The sequence below is a fragment of the Pyxicephalus adspersus genome, chromosome 3, assembly GCF_032062135.1.
Source record: "Pyxicephalus adspersus chromosome 3, UCB_Pads_2.0, whole genome shotgun sequence".
Classification (NCBI taxonomy): domain Eukaryota; kingdom Metazoa; phylum Chordata; class Amphibia; order Anura; family Pyxicephalidae; genus Pyxicephalus; species Pyxicephalus adspersus.
In genome coordinates, this window is record NC_092860.1 from 101930038 (window position 1) to 101949521 (window position 19484).

General features: G+C 37.8%; 1 protein-coding gene across 1 annotated transcript in view; it reads left to right on the plus strand.

The window, feature by feature from the left end:
• NAA15 (N-alpha-acetyltransferase 15, NatA auxiliary subunit) overlaps window positions 1–19484 on the plus strand; it is a 25007-nt gene continuing 5523 nt past the window's right edge. Inside the window, exons 1-14 of the mRNA XM_072405840.1 lie at window positions 1–297; window positions 9125–9209; window positions 9323–9427; window positions 9653–9810; window positions 9921–10055; window positions 11792–11945; window positions 13579–13698; window positions 14538–14633; window positions 14717–14823; window positions 15798–15870; window positions 16714–16883; window positions 17400–17552; window positions 18522–18650; window positions 18886–19099. Of these exons, the coding sequence (XP_072261941.1) occupies window positions 244–297; window positions 9125–9209; window positions 9323–9427; window positions 9653–9810; window positions 9921–10055; window positions 11792–11945; window positions 13579–13698; window positions 14538–14633; window positions 14717–14823; window positions 15798–15870; window positions 16714–16883; window positions 17400–17552; window positions 18522–18650; window positions 18886–19099 (1753 nt within the window). The 5' untranslated portion in view covers window positions 1–243. The remainder of the gene's footprint in view (window positions 298–9124; window positions 9210–9322; window positions 9428–9652; window positions 9811–9920; window positions 10056–11791; window positions 11946–13578; window positions 13699–14537; window positions 14634–14716; window positions 14824–15797; window positions 15871–16713; window positions 16884–17399; window positions 17553–18521; window positions 18651–18885; window positions 19100–19484) is intronic.

The window sequence follows — 19484 nt, forward strand, 5'->3', positions numbered from 1 at the left end:
AGCCGTCCCTCCTCCTTCCGCCATTTTGGCCTCTGCCTCTTGTCGGGTCTGTTCAGTAACCACGTGAAGCGCCCGGCCAGGGCCCTGACAGGCCAGGGAGGAGGAGAGAAAGCGCTGAGGCTGATCGCTGGCACACGGTCCTTCTCATACTGACTGAAGCGGGACACCGGGCTATAGCACGCCGAGCCAGGCGAGAGAAGCGGGAGGAGTAGACCAACTGGAGGGGCGAGCAACGGCCACGAGATGCCGAGTGTTAGCCTCCCGCCCAAGGAGAACGCGCTCTTCAAAAGGATCCTGGTGAGGGGGCCGGGATATTTATCACCCCAAACAGGACATACCATTACAAATAGAATATGGGGGGGCTGTGATGTACATTACCCTATACAGGCCATACTATTATGAATGGAAGATGGGGGGGCTGTGCTGTACAACACCCTATACAGGCCATACTATTATAAAGGGGATAATGGGGGTGGGGGATATACATTACACTATACAGGCTATACTATTATGAATAGAATATGGGGGGGATATACATTACCTTATACGGTCCATACAATTATGAATGGAATGTGGGGGGGATATACATTTCCTCATACAGTCCACATTTCCTCATACAGTCCATACTAATATGAATGGAATATGGGGGTATATACATTACCTTATACAGTCCATACTATTATGAATGGAATAGGGGGGATATACATTTCCTCATACAGTCCATACTATTATGAATGGAATAGGGGGGGGATATACATTTCCTCATACAGTCCATACTATTATGAATGGAATTGGGGGGGGGGATATACATTACCTTATACTGGCCATACCATAATACCTACTTTGTGGGGAGGGATACAGAGCGGGGTGCTGGGATATACATTACTGTATACATGTCATACTAATATAAAGGGGGTTATACTTTGTCCCATACATCTTGTACTATTATATCTGGGCATTGTAGAGGGTGACTGCAATATACATTGTCCTTTACATGTCACTCTAATATAATCTATACATATATTCCTGTACTACATGTGCTATTCCTATAATTGGACTGTAGAGATGAATAGGGTGGGGGTACTGAGATACATTGCCCTATATATGTCTTACCGCTATAACCTGGCTGCATTACACAGCCCTGCCAGGGGTAATTGCAGGGCACAGAGAAGAATAGACTATGGTGGGGCACGTTAGGATGTGATTATTACACAATGGTCGGGGGAAGGAGTACAGCGAACTCATTGCAGCACTGATCTGTGAAAATGTAATATAACTACTATGGGTCCGGGCAAGTCAAGGTGTTATATTAAGGAGGAAAATTAGCACTGTAGTAGACTTATTCCAGTGTATAGAAAGATTAAAATAAACCAGCAAATAGTGGCTTATTCTTTGAGTCTGCTTTTTTCTCTGCAGGGTTTTTATTTTTTATATTTTATTTTTTTATTTTTATTTTTGGACCTGTTAACCCTGCCAGTATTAGCCATGGCAGGAACTTCTGCTACCAGGGTGACAACACATCTTTATTATATGAGCCCACAGTCTAAGCTTTGTCAGTTTAGCATGTGCAGAACAAGCTAATGTACTAATGTAATGTGCACTGCTATGCTTAAATGCCAAAATTGTGCCCACAGCATTAGCACTGATGTGATCTGTCTTAACGCACTTCTGCACATGTATAACTCTGCTGCCCATGTATAGACCAGTAACTAAAGCTTGATAGTCAATGGTCTCTGGACATCACAGTTAAAAGCTATGAAATAAGGGGTAAAAGAATTACAATTTCTATTTTTCATATTTTGGTTGATGCTTTCAGTAGGCTAAAGAGCAGTGGTGGAGTTTAACGTATAGTGATCAAATTGAATATCAACAATCCACTACAGATCTGCAACCTTTAGTGTTCAAATAAAATCCCGGGCTCTTTCAGGGTTTCCACATCTGTAGTAAGATCTTCTTAGTGGGAATGCTTGGAGACCGATGCTTTTACTGTCATTTATTTAATATTTTTTAACGGGTTGGAAAATAAAAGTTGGGCTTCACATACTATTTACCTAACATGACTATTAGTGTTACATATTGGATTCTCTGTCTACAACCTCCAGGGATATCATAGTGAAGAGTTATCCTATAAGAAGCATATAGGTTTGGCAGGTGAAAAGAAGTATGAACCGGTGTTACTAATAAGTCGTACTGTGTTTTATGATTAGATACATTTGTTTTCTAAGCATAGAACAGCAAATTTATGGTAGGATTTGCTGAAATGTAGTTATTTTTTTTTTCCAGTCCTGCCATAAATAGGTTGGGTGTGAAGTTGGAATAAATCTGCTGCTGGACTTAGATTTAGAATAAAAGTGATTACATACACACTTAGATCACAAATAGAACCAGCATTGCCATTTGTCCCCCATTCTTGGGCATTCTGGGCTCCTCTCTATGCTCCCAGTGGCTGAGCGTAGAAAAGGAAAATGTAAAGCTGTTCAGGCCTGAAGTTAGCTAAGTATGGGGCAGCACGGTGGCTCAGGGGTTAGCACTCCGGCCTTTGCAGCACTAGGTCCTAGGTTCGAATCCCTGCATGGAGTTTGCAGGTTCTCCCCGTGTTTCCTCCGGGTACTCCAGTTTCCTCCCACATCCCAAAAACATGCAGTTAGGTTAATTGGCTTCCCCCTAAATTGACCTTAGACTACAGTAATGACATATGACTATAGTAGGCAGGTTAGATTGTGAGCTCCTTTGAGGGACAGTTAGTGACGCGACTATGGACTTTGTACAGCACTGCGTAATATGATGGCGCTATATAAATACTGTATAATAATAAAGTCTGGTGCTTTGGCTGATATGTGCAACATACTGCTTCACTCACTTTATCCTGCTGGGGAACATGGGCAGGTATGATGATCATAGGTCTTAGGGTATAAGGGGATCAGATAAATTTGGAAGAAGCTTGTGGAGCAGCATGAACACTAAGTTAACGTTTGTCCCTGTCCCAACCTGTTGGTCAACTATCAAATGTTATTGCTCTTACTGATCACTGAAGATTAGTTTATATTGGGTAATAGATGAGGTTTAATCCTTAGCAGGAGTCCTTACAAGGGATTCTGTCACCTAATACTGGTACTTAAGGATGTTTGACAAGGTATAATTGACTTCAAAGAAAAATCCTGTTTCAGGCAGCATAACTTTCACACGTTTGCATCCATCTTCGCCCTAAATATACTGTCCCTGGCCACCATTAGCGTCTGCAGTTTGGAGTTGAGAACTACTCTTGAACTGAAGGAGCATTCCATCTGTATGGAGCAGATCTTTTTATAGAACACAGCGGGATACACTTTAGTTCAGGAGGCTGCAGGCATTATTGCTGTAAATGGGACTTTGCTTCATAGCATTTTTTTTAAGTTTACCAATGCAGATAAAGGTTTTACAAATTTAGGACAGCAGCTATCAGGTCCTAGTTTTTAAAGGACATTTATGGACACCTATTAAGCTGATGCTTACAAGTAAAATAAAGTTTTCAAGGGGCACCCACAATCTATGGGAGCAGCCATTACTGATATCCTTTTACAAATGTAAGTTTCCTGACTGTAATTCTGATCCCTTGATTAGAGTTCCTACAGTGACTCACTTGGAGCACTCTGCATACTCGTTCTACTCGTAATAAAGCATGATGGTCACCACTGTGGCCACACAACCAGAATTTAGAAGGCATTCAAAATGCCAGCCTTTCTATGTCTCCCATGGTAGTTATGCTTTGACTTAAAACATTTGTTTCAGAACCAACATACTGCATGTACAAATGCTGGCTTTCTTGGTGTGTTCCTTTCTCCATCTTACACAAAAAAGAGAAAAAAATTATATGCCTTATCCAAATACTGACCATCATAAAGTCAGTGTTTGCATAATGGTAAGGTACAAAAAAGGGGGAAATTTAAAGAATACACCCCAGCTTATAAATAATACATAATAATTTAAACATAACATATATATTTAAGACGTTAATAATATTACAAAGTTTTTGTCCCTAAAAACTGCTCTGTGGGATCTTCATCAAGATTTAACAAATATTGGACATATTTCGGTGAGTTATGCCTAAAAATTATAAGCCCACAATGTAAAATAAATTTCCATACAAAAAAATGTAACGCTTTTTGCGTGGAAATACGGACAAAATTAGAACACTGGGGGGTTAAATTAATGGTAAGTCAGTGACTGCTACATTACTGGAGATGAGAATAAATGATCTTGTTATAGGTGAGAGTGCACTGTTTTTAGAAGGCCATGCTGAATGGTTTTCTTATTCCTTGTAATATGTATATGAAGTATGTGATTTCTATAAACTAGGCAGAGTAATTTGTATATGTGAATACACAAAGCATGTCTGTTATATTTCTGCAAACCATGATCTAATGTCAGAATTTTCCTAGTTTGCAAACCTTATTCTTTGCAAAACTTGTGGCATTCCTTTCATATTATCTGTCCAGCATTACTTGTGGTGCTTGGTGTCCACACTGCTGTGATAGATTAATGTAGATGTTGTGTGACTTCAAAGAGAAAAAGGATATGCCCATATGTGATAAGTGTATAACACTTTTTCTTGTCTATGCTCTGATAGGCAGGAACATCAGTGCATACATAGAAAACATTATCCGGCGTTCCCACTATAATAGTGCAGTGAGTTACTACAACAAATACCTGTGCGTCTCCGAGAAATGCACTTGGCTGCAATTCCTGTTGTAGGCTGACAACACTCAGCATTTTTATTGATTGTTGTCAGCCCTGTCCAGTTTTTCCTTGCCAAACTACTTCCACACACCTACTCTTCAACCCCTACAACACGGGTCTAATCATTCTGTAGTTTAAAGATAAGGACTGAATGTCTGTATTTGGTACTTTTTAAACTTGATATAACAAAACACTTTCACTGGTATGTTTAACAGATGAGAGCGGATACGATAAGTAAACTGATGGTGTTTAGTTCATTTTAATGTGTCAGTGTATAGCACATGGTGCTTAGGAACTTTTTTGTTTTTTCTCTCCTGGTTGACAAAGTTATATTGACAGTAGCTGGCCAGTTATTTGCTAATATACATTGTATGGATCAGTAGTAGTAACTTTCCTCTGTCTTCCCTAGTTACATGCCCATTTCCAGTCTTTGACTCAATACATTGCTTCCAGGGACAGCAAAGCACTTAAGATTTATCAGTTCAGAGTTCAGTGGTGGCATTTCTCAGATTTCTCCCATCAGAAGTTTGCTACATACATTTTGTAGACGTCAGAAAAGGCAGGCAGAGGAGAAAAATAAAAAATGTGAATTGTGCAGTGGTTAATAGTATTCTTGACAAAACACCCTGTCTGGAGTTTGTGCCCTATAAAGGTATATGTGAGCAGCTTTTGCATTGTTGCCCAGTCGTTTCCTGCCACCTGTGCCTTCGTATTGACCAGCAATGTGATGGATGTACTCCCCAATGACCATTATATTTGCAATGATGATCTATAGCCCAGCTGTTATATATACAGCAGAACAGAGTAGATCACATACTTATATTGGTGGCTGCTGTGGGACAACCGGACCACTCTAGAAGTCATATGTTACATATGGAAAGTGTATCTGTAGCCAAAACTTATTTTATTTCTGGATAGGGTGAAGGATTAGAACTGACAGTTCAGTAGTTGCTTCTGTTGCAGAGATACCTTCACTTTATGCTTGGTAAAAAGGTTGTCCCAAGCACAGGAACTAAGGGGAAAACAAACAGAGCCTCCGCTAGCAGTAAAACCTTTTCACATATTTATTTCTAAAAGCTTTATATACATTAAGTTAAACATTTTTTAATGCCAGAACTGTATGTGTTGGTGCTTTTCTTGCAGATAGGGTTAAGGCTTTAATACACAAATATGGTTGTTTTGTCAGACATATTCTTTGTCATACTTAGGATTTCTTCAAAACCAACGTCAGTTGTTACATGCACAGAACTTTACAGGTACCTGCTGTGCCGTGCTATCCTTTTTACTCTTCATATGTTAAAATCCCTGTATAGTTAGTTCTGGTTTCTAGTATAGAAATGGCGAAATGGTTTTTAATGGTTTTTTGGCCTGTAAATTTAATTTTAGAGTACCTAGTAAATGGTTCATTAGACAATATTTTAACTAGTTTAATATATTTTTCTGCCTCTAGCTGGTGACTGCAGCTGCTCGTTCCTTAACTAGTACAATTGTGAGCTCTACATTTTAGCTGGGATTTCGTGCAGGCTCTGACCTGCATTCATTCCAAATTGGTGCCTTTCTTCAGCGGGTATAAGAACATTATGCTTCTGTTCATTCACCTCCCATGGGAGGCAGAAACAAGCTTTTTCCTGTGTTTTAAGAACGCTGCTTCAGCATTTTTTTCTCCACCGCCCACATAATTTGTTTGAATCATGACTATTTTTTAACAAATGTTTGAGTATCGGCAGACTGCTGCATTTGTTAGCTATTTCATCTGGCAAAAAGTGATTCATTGGGACACTTCTGCCAGATACTTTGCAAGGTTTTGACCATTACCATTTTTCTACTGTGTTTGGCATTACAGCCGGGTCAGTATTGTCTGGTTCAGGTACAGCAGCTCATTACCAAGGTCATTTCTGGCTCTGTTGTTCAATCAGCAACTTCCATTAGAGAAATGTGCAATTTATTGAAGCAGATCTCTGGAAGTGTATCTTGTTTTAGGTAAGACGGAAAAGGGGGCATAATGGGTTAGAGGATGCAGAACAGGGTTTAACTACCCAGAGAAGAGCTTTTAAGTTTGCAAGGCCTACACTCAATAAAATATAAGTTCTTCATTGAATTGTTGGACTCTTGCATTTGTTCTGTCTTTAGGTAACGGCCACAACACTGCCTCGAATATAGTAATTTGTTTGTATTTTATTATCCAATATTAGTGCCTTGCAAGTTTTTGGCACAGTTAGTTTTCCATGATATATTGCTGTTTTAATTATAGTTTATTAAAGTGCTCTGAGATATAACTTAAGCCTCAGGGAAATAAGTGTACAAAGCTTACACTGCACTTAAAGTACTTGGTGGCTTTTCCTACCTTTTGCTGAGTAAGGAGAGCAGCTGTAGAAACTAGTAAAATAAAATGGGATTCTGACATTGTGTTTAAAGTCATTGTTTAGGTATGACAGATGGACACAAATGTATCCAAGATACATTGTTACTTTTGTTTCAACTCTTTCACTTAGACCCCTTTTAGACTTGCAGTAAAAATGTGTGATTTTTCTTGTGCTCTTTTTAGTGTCAACTGCTGTTCTTAACAATCACTTTTAGTGTTCAACCCAGAAATATTTTTAAGCTGGGTATGAAGAAGTTGTAGGCCGGTGGTGGCTCCTGTATTGTGACCCAACTCTTCAGTAACCACACAAAAACAGCCTAGTAGTTAATGAAAAGTGCCGGGTGGTACACCCAGCTAAAAGGGGCTGGGTAGAACACCGACTTGTCTTGCAGTTGAGGTGTGGTTCCTTCTCTAGAGGAGTAAAAGCAACCATGTGGCCAAGCGACTTGTTGCTTTTAGGAACCACACACTGCCATTATTTGCAGTTGCATTCAAACACGTACACATTATGGAATAACGTTTCTACATTTTTATCACTAGTAACAAAAATTATTCTAAACTAACACTGATCATTTAGGTCTTTTTTTTTTTTTTTTGCAAGACAATATAACCAAAACTAAGCTATTTGGTTAAACTGAAGGTTGCCAAAAATTAAATAAAAAATGTCCCTCTGAGTTAGAAGACTATTTATATTCTTGCCCCTGAATCCTTTCTTGCAATATTTGCTGTGTTTGTGAACTACAAGCCTTTTAAAAAAAATTCTTGGTTGCTTTCTATGGTGAAAGCTATTCAATAAGATGTGCATGATTGTGATGTTGCAGTTTAAGCAAGTAAATAACTGCTTTTGCTTTGTAGAATGTGCCGTAAGGAGAGAATACTTCCAGTAATTATCAATCAATTACTGTTAATCAGGTAGATTTTAGTTCTAGTTCCAGTGAACTCTAGATTTAGTTGAGCCATTAATTTCAAAACCAGTTTGACAATTGTTTCTATATGGCATTTAGTTTAACAGTGTCACCTGTAGGATCATTCATACAGACTGAGCAAGTTTTATCTGGAAAGTTGGGTGGTTCTAAATGCATATAACTGTTGGGGTGAAAATACCAGTTTTATTTTATATGCTTTCACATATTTGTGTATAGTCCTCATGGTTCCAATTTTTATTGGCATTAACATCCTAGGGAGCTGTGTTAGAAAAAAAACTGTTGCCATCTTGGCTATTAGGCAAATGTTAACAGTTTTCCCATTTTAGGTTCAAAATATATTTTTTTACAAGCAAAAATATTTAGAAAAATGACCATAGATTAGTAAATAGCAACAAAAAATGTTTTGTTTTTTTTTTTCTTAAAATTTTCCTGCTTACTCCTCCTGAAATGCTTCAACATCTCATCAACAAGGAAGAAATGCAAAGTTCTGCCTAGCCCCTTTTAGCTGGGCGGACCACCCAGCACTTTTCAGTAACTACTTGGCTGTTTTTTGGTGGTTACTGAAGAGTTTGTTCACAATACAGGGGCTGCAAACCGCCTACGATTTCTTCCCACCAGCTTAAAAAATTTTGGGGTTCAACACTGTAATGTAATAATAGGTGAGGTGCTTACCTGGCGGGTTAGTGTAATCTCCACTTTCATAGCTGTCTGTCACTATTGGCAGTGAAATTGCTAAAATATCTCAAAATTCCTGTCATCACTGTACTGTATGAAGGAGCAGTGTTGTCACCCTAGGGCTGGAAGAAGTTCCCCCTCTCCCAAAATCACCTTCCTGTACATAGTGGGGAGGTGTTTTTAGTGGACTGATACATCTAAGATTAAAAAAAAAAAAACACTCGGTCTCCTGCAGGTGAAATAGGTATTTGCACTAATCAAATAAATTTAGCAAAACTTTCAATGACATTTGAAAGTTGAAAAGTAAAGAAACATGAAGTTTATAATTAAACACAATAATATGTGAAGGTTGTTTTAGGCTCTGCGTCTCTAAGTTTTGTTTTATTGCACAAACATAAGAATTGCTTGTAACTTATAACTGAATATATTTTTTTCTTTTTTTCAGAGATGTTATGAACACAAGCAATATCGAAATGGGTTAAAGTTCTGTAAGCAGATACTTTCTAATCCCAAATTTTCTGAACATGGGGGTAAGTGTTTCCACTGTGTGGATGTCTATGAATATACATCTAAAAGAAAATGTCAGCAGCTAATTACAATTAATGCAACCAACAGGTTTACTAATTCTACATTTTTTTTATAGAAACTCTGGCAATGAAAGGATTGACTTTAAATTGTCTTGGGAAGAAAGAGGATGCTTATGATCTTGTACGAAGAGGACTAAGAAATGATCTAAAGAGTCATGTCTGTATCCTTTACAAACCTTATAATCCTGTGCAAAGTTGTATTCTTGGTAATGAAGTTTAAATAATCCTTCTAAGTGGCTTTCAGAACCTATTTGTGGTTTGTATACATTACCTCAACTAAACCTAATATTTTTAATATCAGATCTAACTGTGTTGGAAAACTTGTGTGTATAACTGTGAATGAGCGTTTTTTTTAGTTGGCATTTTTCTTAACATTGCTCAACAAGGCTGGCATGTATATGGATTACTACAAAGGTCTGATAAAAAGTATGATGAAGCCATTAAGTGTTACAGAAATGCATTGAAATGGGACAAAGACAATCTCCAGATCCTGAGGGACCTCTCTCTGCTTCAAATACAAATGCGTGACCTGGAAGGCTACCGGGTATGTGAATTTTTGTGTTGCCTTTTACATCAGTAATAGCATTATGAATCTAACTGGCTTTAAACTCAGTAAACAATTATGGAAAATGTTTATATACTTCTTATTTTCAGGAAACCAGGTACCAATTGTTGCAATTGAGGCCAGCACAAAGGGCGTCTTGGATTGGTTATGCTATTGCATACCATTTACTTGAAGACTATGAGATGGCTGCAAAGATTCTTGAGGAATTCCGGAAGACCCAGCAGGTAATTTATGTGGCTTTTATTATATTTTACATCCCCTAAAACTCCTCTTCAGTTTTTCCTGTCACTCTCTGAATGATGAGAACTTATTTTTTTCATGTTGCAACAGGAACATTTGAATAGAGAGGGGTTGGGTTTGAAGAAAGGATTAAGCTAAAAGTTTACAATATTATTAACTTGTATTCTTTATAGTGCCAGCATATTAAACTGAGCTTTACAAACTCCAAAGTCATGTCACTATTCCTCAAGTGGGCTCACAATTTTGCCTTTTTTTTGTGAAACTGATTTTTTATTGAAAGTTTTACAAGTACAACAAAAGGAACAAAACAGAAAAAAAAAACATGGACATTATCAGCATACAGGAGCTTCAGCAATATAATACCAAAACCATAATAACAATAGTGGAGTGCAAATAACACATTGTGGTTTCCGGCATTAAACATAACAAACCAGTAAATTCCCGTATACAAGAAATAACAATAGCAATTTTGCCTTTTTATACTAGCTTATTGGGCTTTTTGTTTTTAAATATTGTACTATGTATAAATAGTAAAATATTGTTGCACAAATATGTAATTGCTAGACAAGGGTAATACAGGAAATTCTTATTGTGTTAAATGTATCAATTAAAAACTTCAGCATATCTTATTTATGTTACGTGTTGAAATTAAGCCAATGTTTATTCACACTTTCAAGATGCATTTTTAGATTCAGTTTATTTTTTCTTGCATGCCAATATGTATAAAAATTTATAGCTACTGATTTGTGGAGCCCTGCTTTTTCACAGACTTGGCAATGATCTTTTTTTTTTTTCCCTCCCATTTCCTCTGCCATTTATTACAAACTAAAAATTCTACAGTCTGCCTATGCGATACCTTAGCTTTGTTATCCTGTTTGGTGCAGGAATGCTGCTGTCCCATATGGCTGATTTTATTTATGGTGCAGTAAGACAATAACTACAAGATTCCTTGTATTAAAATATGAAAATGCAAAATACTTGAGCATTTCATACTATTTTTTACTATTATTTTTTAGCTATTTTTTGCCTAGGTATGTTTTGTGTGTTTCTCAAACTGGCGTTTACAAAATTACCTGCAGGTGATTATTTTGGTAAAAGGCTTTCAGTGGTTTCCTATGTAAACATCAAATTGCACTTTGACTTCTTACTTTCTCTTTGTTAAAGGGTTTTGCCCTTGTAATTGATTGGTTAATATTTATGACTACTGGTATTGTAAAACAAGTTGGTAGGCACATTTCCATTCTTTCATTTATTCACATTTGCTTGTTTCAGTTACTTAATCTAGTAGGACAGTATCACAATTAGATAACTTGCATTCTCAGATGAAATTATGCTGTGGCCTACTTTTTTTTATGACAGGTTTTATAGCCCAATTTCAGCCAAACATTTTGGTAAGGAAAGGTAATTTCTGCCAAGCTTTTATCATTTGGAATAGATTTTTCTTTTTCTTTCTGTCTCTGTGACAGACTAAATTCGGAGGGTAGGGACGGGGTGAACACAGTCAGTTTAAAAACTTTTTTAGGAGTAATAACCCTTCTACATGCCACAGGAACATGTTTTGCCTGCATCTCCATGGAGGAATTTTTTTTATTTTCACACATCTATTTTGTACCATGCAACTTTGCTTTTCTAAACTTATTTCCTGTTGAGTTTCTATATTTGTAATGTGATGTGTTTAAGAGGTCTGCTAATAATGTTTTCTGCTCTGTGTCTTTCCCAGACTTCTCCTGACAAAGTCGATTATGAGTATAGTGAATTACTGCTTTATCAGAACCAGGTGCTTCGTGAAGCTGAGCTCTATAAGGAGGCATTGGATCATCTTTGTACATATGAAAAGCAGATCTGTGATAAGCTGGCAGTGGAAGAAACAAAAGGTACATTTTCTCAGCTTCTTGTACTTTCCCTTTGTTAGTATTTAAATTGCAAGTAAAATAGATTCAGAATAAGTTATATCAGGCAGGGGGTTGTTGCGAAAAGAGACAGGCAATGTCCCTTTTGTAATAAGCATTCCCACCTGCCTGATTGCTGTCTTATGTCAAAAAATGCATCCTCCTCATGGGATGCTGATACCCAACACATCCTGCGACCGCTGGGACTAAAAAAGACATCTCATCCTGCCTGGCCAGTCAATGTGGCTGAAAATGGAAACCAGGAAAAGCAGAAGAAAGAAGGTAGATTTAGTTCTGCTTTAAGTATTGTTCCTTTTATATTGCATATATCTAGGACTGACTGCTGCGTGGCTACACTTTGATCATTAAAGCGTACCTATACTCACAAAATCAACTTTTGCTTATGGATAACATAAGCCAAAGTTATAATGATCTGAATACTTTTTTTTTTTTTTTTTTCAGCTTGCTATTCTATTACCTTTAACCTCCCTAGCGTTTTAATTCTGTGCAAATTTCCATGCAAAAATTGTTCCAATTTATTTTACTTTGTAGGCTGTGAAACTTAGGCTCAAAAACACAAAAATCTGTAAAAATTAAAATTTAAAAAAATAGTTAAACATGTAATATAACTGTACAGAAGCATGTATAATAAATATATATATATATATATATATATATATATATATATATATATTTTTCTTTGTATTGGACTCAATACAGCTATTTTGTTTTGAAGCCAGCGAAACCCCCCCAGTTTAGAGCGACCCCGAGTGTGACTCCGGATTACCACTTTTGGCACACTAAATCCACCCCAAGTCACACTCGGGATTACCGCTAGGCGTGTTAAACATTAAAAACGAGATCTGGCCACAACCCCAGGTCTCTCCATTGCCTGGAGGTGCAATCTGGGAAATGCCATCCTTGGTGGGAGTGTTTCTAAATCACTCCCGCTGCCCTATTTGTTATGTCACTCTGTGACTGCTCCGTCTGCAGCTGCTGAGAGGGAGTGGATGGAGACAAAGAAAATGCAAACTTGCCAGTCACAAGCTGGCCACTTCTAAACACTTCAAAAATCGGTATATATATTACGTGGATACAGGCTGACCCAGCTAGTGCCACCAGGGAAGACTGAAATTTTAGTGCAAGTAATTAAGAATAGATTATTAATTAAAAGACTAGTTTTTGAATATGGTTCCTCTTATACTGCTAACACATTACAATTAGGTTTGTATAAAGGTACACCTGTCTTTTTAAAGTATATCGAAAAGTGTATATTTGCATCCTCTAAATGTTGTAAAATGTTGGATTTATATTTAGTTCTGTTTATCCCACTGAGGATTTAGATCTTTAGATTTCCAAAAAATGTTCCTCCACTAATAGGTATATGAAGGTTTAATATGTCTGATAAGTAAAATCTGTAAAAATCTTTTCTTTTCTTCTCTTGCTAGGAAAGAAAGGTTATGGCATTCAAAGTTTCATAAAGAGGAACAAAATTATAAAGAAATGTGGAGGGTGTATTAGTTGTACCTGCTGAGATGTAGTTGTTGAATATTTTAAAACCATATCTTGCAATATGTTGGGTTATTTGTGGTATTTAACTTCCTCTTTGTTTTTCCAGGAGAATTATTGTTGCATTTGGGTCGACTTGAGGAGGCAACAGATGTGTATCAGGGTTTGCAGGAGAGGAACCCTGAGAATTGGGCATATTATAAGGGCTTAGAAAATGCCCTGAAGCCAGGTAATTCCTCATTATTGTGCACAATTCAACTGTTAAACAGAAAACACTAATATATATTAAATGTTCTCATGCAAAGGCAAGGGTTTGCTATTGCTGCTACAAATGTCAGCAGTCATTTCCATCTTGTTACTTGAACTGATGTAGAACAAACACAGTAATGAGGACATGAGTTTTGTCCCCCCCAACTTTTAAGTGCCAATGTTGCTGAAGTAAAGAATAATTCATAAACGTGTGCATTGCATTCTGGAATTATTCATTGATAAAGCTGGAGAGTACAGTACAGCCCTTACCCATTCTTCTACCAACAGTAATGGCTGCTTTCACAGAGGCAATGCATAGAATAGTAAACCACAAAAGGGGAGCAGATTAGAAGCCTGTTAAATGTATCTAAAGGGCATTTTAGGAGGGTAAGGCTACTTATACTTATTTTATTGAGAACAGTCCAAGTTTCCTTAGTTTGTGAAATCAAATGAAGTTGCAACACGAATGAAATAAGAATTTAAGTGCATTTGTCCTGCAGTTAATTTCCTTCTGACCTTCATTTAACCTGTTTTAAGCTGGCTTTGCATTTCCTTTGACTTGTCTACGATTACAAATCCTGCCTGAAACGAACAGAGCTAGTTGAATCATACTGTGTGTTTGCCCAAAAGTAGTGCCTGACCTGTTTGTATCTTGCACCTCTTTTTGAGCTATATAGATTTTTACTATTACATGCGTTATTAACTCCTTCAAATCAGTTCTCTTATTGAATGTAATTGTTCCTTGTTGAATGTAGTTATAATTTTGTAATTCTAAGCAGATCAATGATGTTAAACCTATTTATGCTTATTTATTTACAGCCACCATGGAAGAGAGATTGAAGGTTTACGAAGACAGTTGGGCTAAGTTTCCAAAAGGTTTGGTTCCACGGAGACTGCCCTTAAACTTCTTAACAGGTGTGTAAAATGATCCTTTTGGCTTGCCAATGTACAATTGCCTTGCTGTTTATTGACCCAAAGCTTTTTTTTGTTTTTTTTAGGTGAAAAATTTAGAGTTTGTTTGGATAAATTTTTGAGGATGAACTTCAGCAAAGGGTGCCCTCCGGTTTTTAACACACTGCGGTTGTTATACAGTGACAAAGAGAAGGTAAAAGAGTTTTTTTTTTTTTTTTTTTATATAGTAAAGATGGCTACTTGCAGTTCAATTTATTGTAGCGATCATCAATTCCATTATCAATCTCCTCCCAGTACTCACTAAGGATGTTGACTTTGGTTATGCCCTCTTCTTCCCTGCAGGCACTGACTATGTAAATTCCCTTCTCAGTGTTCTCAGTATCTTGCTTAGGGCTTCTTACCTGTAACCCGTGCTGGCTCAGAGGTTGCACTCACTGAAATCTCACTTTTGCTTATTACATTCTCCGTGCCATGCACTGCTGTAGAGTTGCAGTTCAGATCAGTACCTATTTTCTGCCCATCGGAGAACCCTGGCTGTACCAGGATATAGGTTTGCTGTATAGATACTATTTTGATTCTTACATCACATGGAGGACATCATATGTACTATTGGATAGTTGGGGCATAATACAAAGGCAATAAAAACAAGGGGACAAACTAAGGGGGATTTGCATTAGAAAGTTGGAACGAGGTATAAAGGGGAAATCGGACACAATTCTAGTGGTTGCTGAATACCATTGCTCAAAGAACTGGGAGCACTAAGTTTGTTGCATGTGTCCCTACCCACTGTTCAGTTTTCCCCTATCCGGCTGCATTTCTGGAGAGAAAGCTGCCTACTAGTTTTCTCCTATAAACAGAATATAAATAGATTGCTGCTCTCTGCAGTTATAGGACTTGTGCTTCTTCGACTCCCAGATTTTCGTGGCTTTCAGTAACTTCAATATCTGACATCATTGTGGGCCAGGACAACGGAATTAAGCATAAGACTTTGCAGAGCCCACATTTCCTTCTCTTGGTATTTAGAGATGTCTCGATACATTAAAGGAAAACTTTCAAGTAAATGATGTCATGCCATTGTAAGACTGTCCAGGGGTTCAGCTTTAATAACAAATTGTGTCTTTTCCATACTGTATACTTTGGTAATATAATTTTCATGGTACTACCCAGGTGGAGATTATTGAAGATCTTGTCGTTGGTTATGAGATGTCTCTGAAAAATTGCAGATTGTTCAACATTAATGGTAAGTGTAACATCTAGAGCAGGGGTCGGCAAACTCCGGCCTTAAGGCCAGATACGGCCTAGCCGGCAGTTTGTTCCAGCCTAATGCCCCCTGGCCAATGCGGCCTAATCCCTGGATCGGCCAGGGGGTGTTAGGTCGGAGACGGTGGAGCTCCAGGGCCGCATGCGGCTCTTGAGCCTCCTCTTGCTGTGGCTCCCCTATTTACCGTGGCTGGTGATAACACTTCCGCCGCCAGGGTAAATAGGGAATGCCCCCTGAAGAGAACTCCATCTCCTCCGCAATGCATATGGGAGAGAGGGATTTCCCTTAAGTAGTGTTCCTGGCAGGGGCGGAGCCAATAGGGCGGGACTCGAGAGAGAGTCCAGCCTAGTTTTCTCCTGCCCACCCCTGAAATGACTTAGTGACCACAAAAGTTTGCCTACCTCTGATCTAGAGCTATGCCTATTTTTTTTTTCTTCTTCTTTTGGACCAAGTATTGTCTACTGTATTGTCTATTGTCTGCCATTCAGCAGAACATTAAGATGAAACCGTAAACTTTTTTGCCAATCCAGTTCACTATAACAGGTCCTCCACCCTCCTTGTCCTGTAGAGCCCTGTGAAATGCCTGATTTATCTGCACAAAGAAGATCATGTGACTTTATATTTCGTAAAATTCCTAGCTTGGGAGAATCAACAGCCAGTGTTCAATCCAAGCTCAAGCACTGGGAAACAGGACTAGTATTGAATATTATGTGAAGCTGGTAATAGCCTTGAATAGACAAATTAAAGGGTGACTGATTTATATTTTGCCTAACTGGTACAGTTACAATTGACATTTTATGTTTGTCTTATTCCATTGCACAGATGATGGAAAAGAAGAACCACCAACTACATTGCTGTGGGTTCAGTACTACTTAGCACAGCACTATGACAAGATTGGCCAGCCATCATTGGCTCTTGATTACATTAATGCAGCTATTGAAAGCACACCAACGCTGATTGAACTGTTCCTTGTGAAAGCTAAAATATACAAGGTAGGTGATTTTCTTGGCAATATTTAAAATATTTTTTCGGAATGATTTTTCCTTGTGCCTTTGACACTGTTTGGGTCTATTCATACTGGACCGGTCTAGTATATATTGTTTGTGGAGTTCAGTGCATAATTTTATGTATCTACTTAGGTTCCATGATGCCCTTGTCTGTGAAATTCATACCAAATTACCGGCACAGTTAGTTTATAGGGTAAAAACATTTTTTTTTTCAGCGATGTTAAGATCTTCTGCCCGAGAAGAGTGTTTAGTTTATCTGTATCTATTCAGTTGGTTTTGGGCAAATGGTTCACTTGGCACATGTTGGACAAGTTGATGTAGAATTTTAGAGGACCAGTTGGTTAAAGACCCATAAAAAGCAATAGTAGTATTTAGACATTATATTTAGGTTCAGTTTGTCCACTCATCTCCTTGATTAGATGCATCATAGTTTTTTTTTTTATTTTTAATGGTCGTTGAGTGGTATTATGTTTCATTGTGGTTTCCTTTTTCATCTTTTAGCATGCTGGTAACATTAAAGAAGCTGTTCGGTGGATGGATGAAGCTCAAGCCCTGGACACAGCAGATAGGTTTATCAACTCGAAGTGTGCAAAGTACATGTTGAAAGCCAACATGATAAAGGATGCTGAGGAGATGTGCTCCAAGTTTACAAGGGTTTGTGGGGTTTTTTTCCCTTACAAGTGGAATTCTGGTCCAGTTATGTACTTTAAAATGGTTAAGTTTAACAAATTACTTTAATCTTTTATATCCCTGGGCTAAAAGGTAAACGTGACCGGAATTAAGAGATTGCGATTGAATGTGACAGTTATCTTCTAGAATATGATCTTGGCCTTAAAATTTCTAAATCTGTTTCTAAATCCGTTTTAGACTTCAATCCCCTTAAAATGTACATCAGTTACCTTTCCTATGTAGATAGATGTTTGAAGCATAGAAAAATGCGGCACACAATATCCTCTCACCCTCCCTGCTTTTCACCAATGAAGCATAAAAACCAGTTCAGCAGCTTTGATTTCCCTCCGATAATTTTTTCCCATTGTGGATAAATTCTTCACTTTATTTTGTTAATTTTACTGATCCAGGTACAGTGGGCTTCAAAGGTGGCTAAGATTTTCACTGATATTGTTTAGGATGGCAGACTGGCTACCTTTTGACTTAGTTGAGTTACCAAACCCTTATCTGTTTTGGTATCTGCAGTTATAACATAAATATTATGCTCAGTTTGGTGCTGAGAATGTGCCTCTTCAGGTTTTTACATTTGTATTGTGACTGCAATCCTCTTCTCTTAGTAAACCATTGATCCAGGTCTACAAACTATGAGCAGAAGAAGGGTTGGGTAACAGCTGAATACCGTCTCTTCCTGAGTTTCTGTGTGATTTGGTAATTCTTATTGGAAATCCTTACTGGATTACCCTATATGTATAATGAACTATATGTTAATATTGTATACCTCCTGCCAGGTTTTGGTCTGCCTTTGTGCTGGAATATCTTGAAGGGGTGATTAAAACATTGAGAGCATGTTCTCTGTGTTCTGTGACCATGTTAGGGCATCTCTAGTATATAAGAAATTTGTCTTCAATGTTTTCCACAATAGGCAGGGAGTTTATTTCTATTTTCTCATTACAGGAAGGCACGTCTGCTGTGGAGAACCTAAACGAAATGCAGTGCATGTGGTTCCAGACTGAGTGTGCCCAAGCATATAAATCTATGAACAAGTTTGGTGAAGCACTTAAGAAATGCCATGAAATTGAACGAGTAAGTGGTGCATGCTTTCTATACACCATATAATCTACATATTTTTATTTTATTCACCTATATGGATTTGCTCCACCCCTGTAGGTAATTCTTCTTTTCATTTGCTAATGTTTCCCTTAGTCATGGATCTGGTTTTTTTTACCATAAACATGGGGCTTGTTTGCATATAATTACCTGCTTAGTATAGTATATACATATCTAATACATAGCAATATACCTTGTCATTTTATTTCAGCATTTTGTAGAGATCACTGATGACCAGTTTGACTTCCACACCTATTGTATGAGAAAAATTACTCTCAGGTCTTATGTGGACTTGCTAAAATTAGAGGACGTGCTCCGACTGCACCCATTTTACTTCAAAGCTGCCCGGATCGCTATAGAAATTTACCTGAAACTTCATGACAACCCTTTAACGGATGAGAATAAGGAGCATGAGGCAGACACAGGTATGGGGGGAATAGTCTTTTGTGCTTGTCAGTGTAATTTCCATATTAAAATATTGGGGTAGGGGCTGCAAACAATACAGCATTTTTTTCTCTTAAAACGGGACACAATAATTTATCAGTGATTTTAGTGTAAATCTCCCATTTAATAATTTTATTTTTTTTGTGATTTATGCATTTCATATTTAAAGTGTCCCGTTAAATGTTTAGCAGATAACTAATATTTAAAGTACAGCTTTACATTTGTTTCAGCAGTTACCTTCTTCAATAAGTAGTGTGGGGGCACAGTTAAAGTAAAAAGAGTGGCAAACCCACTACCGTGAGCATACAGCGCCTCCACTGTGCACCAATCCCTACTCCCCCTGCCCCCCCCCTCCCCACTACCCTC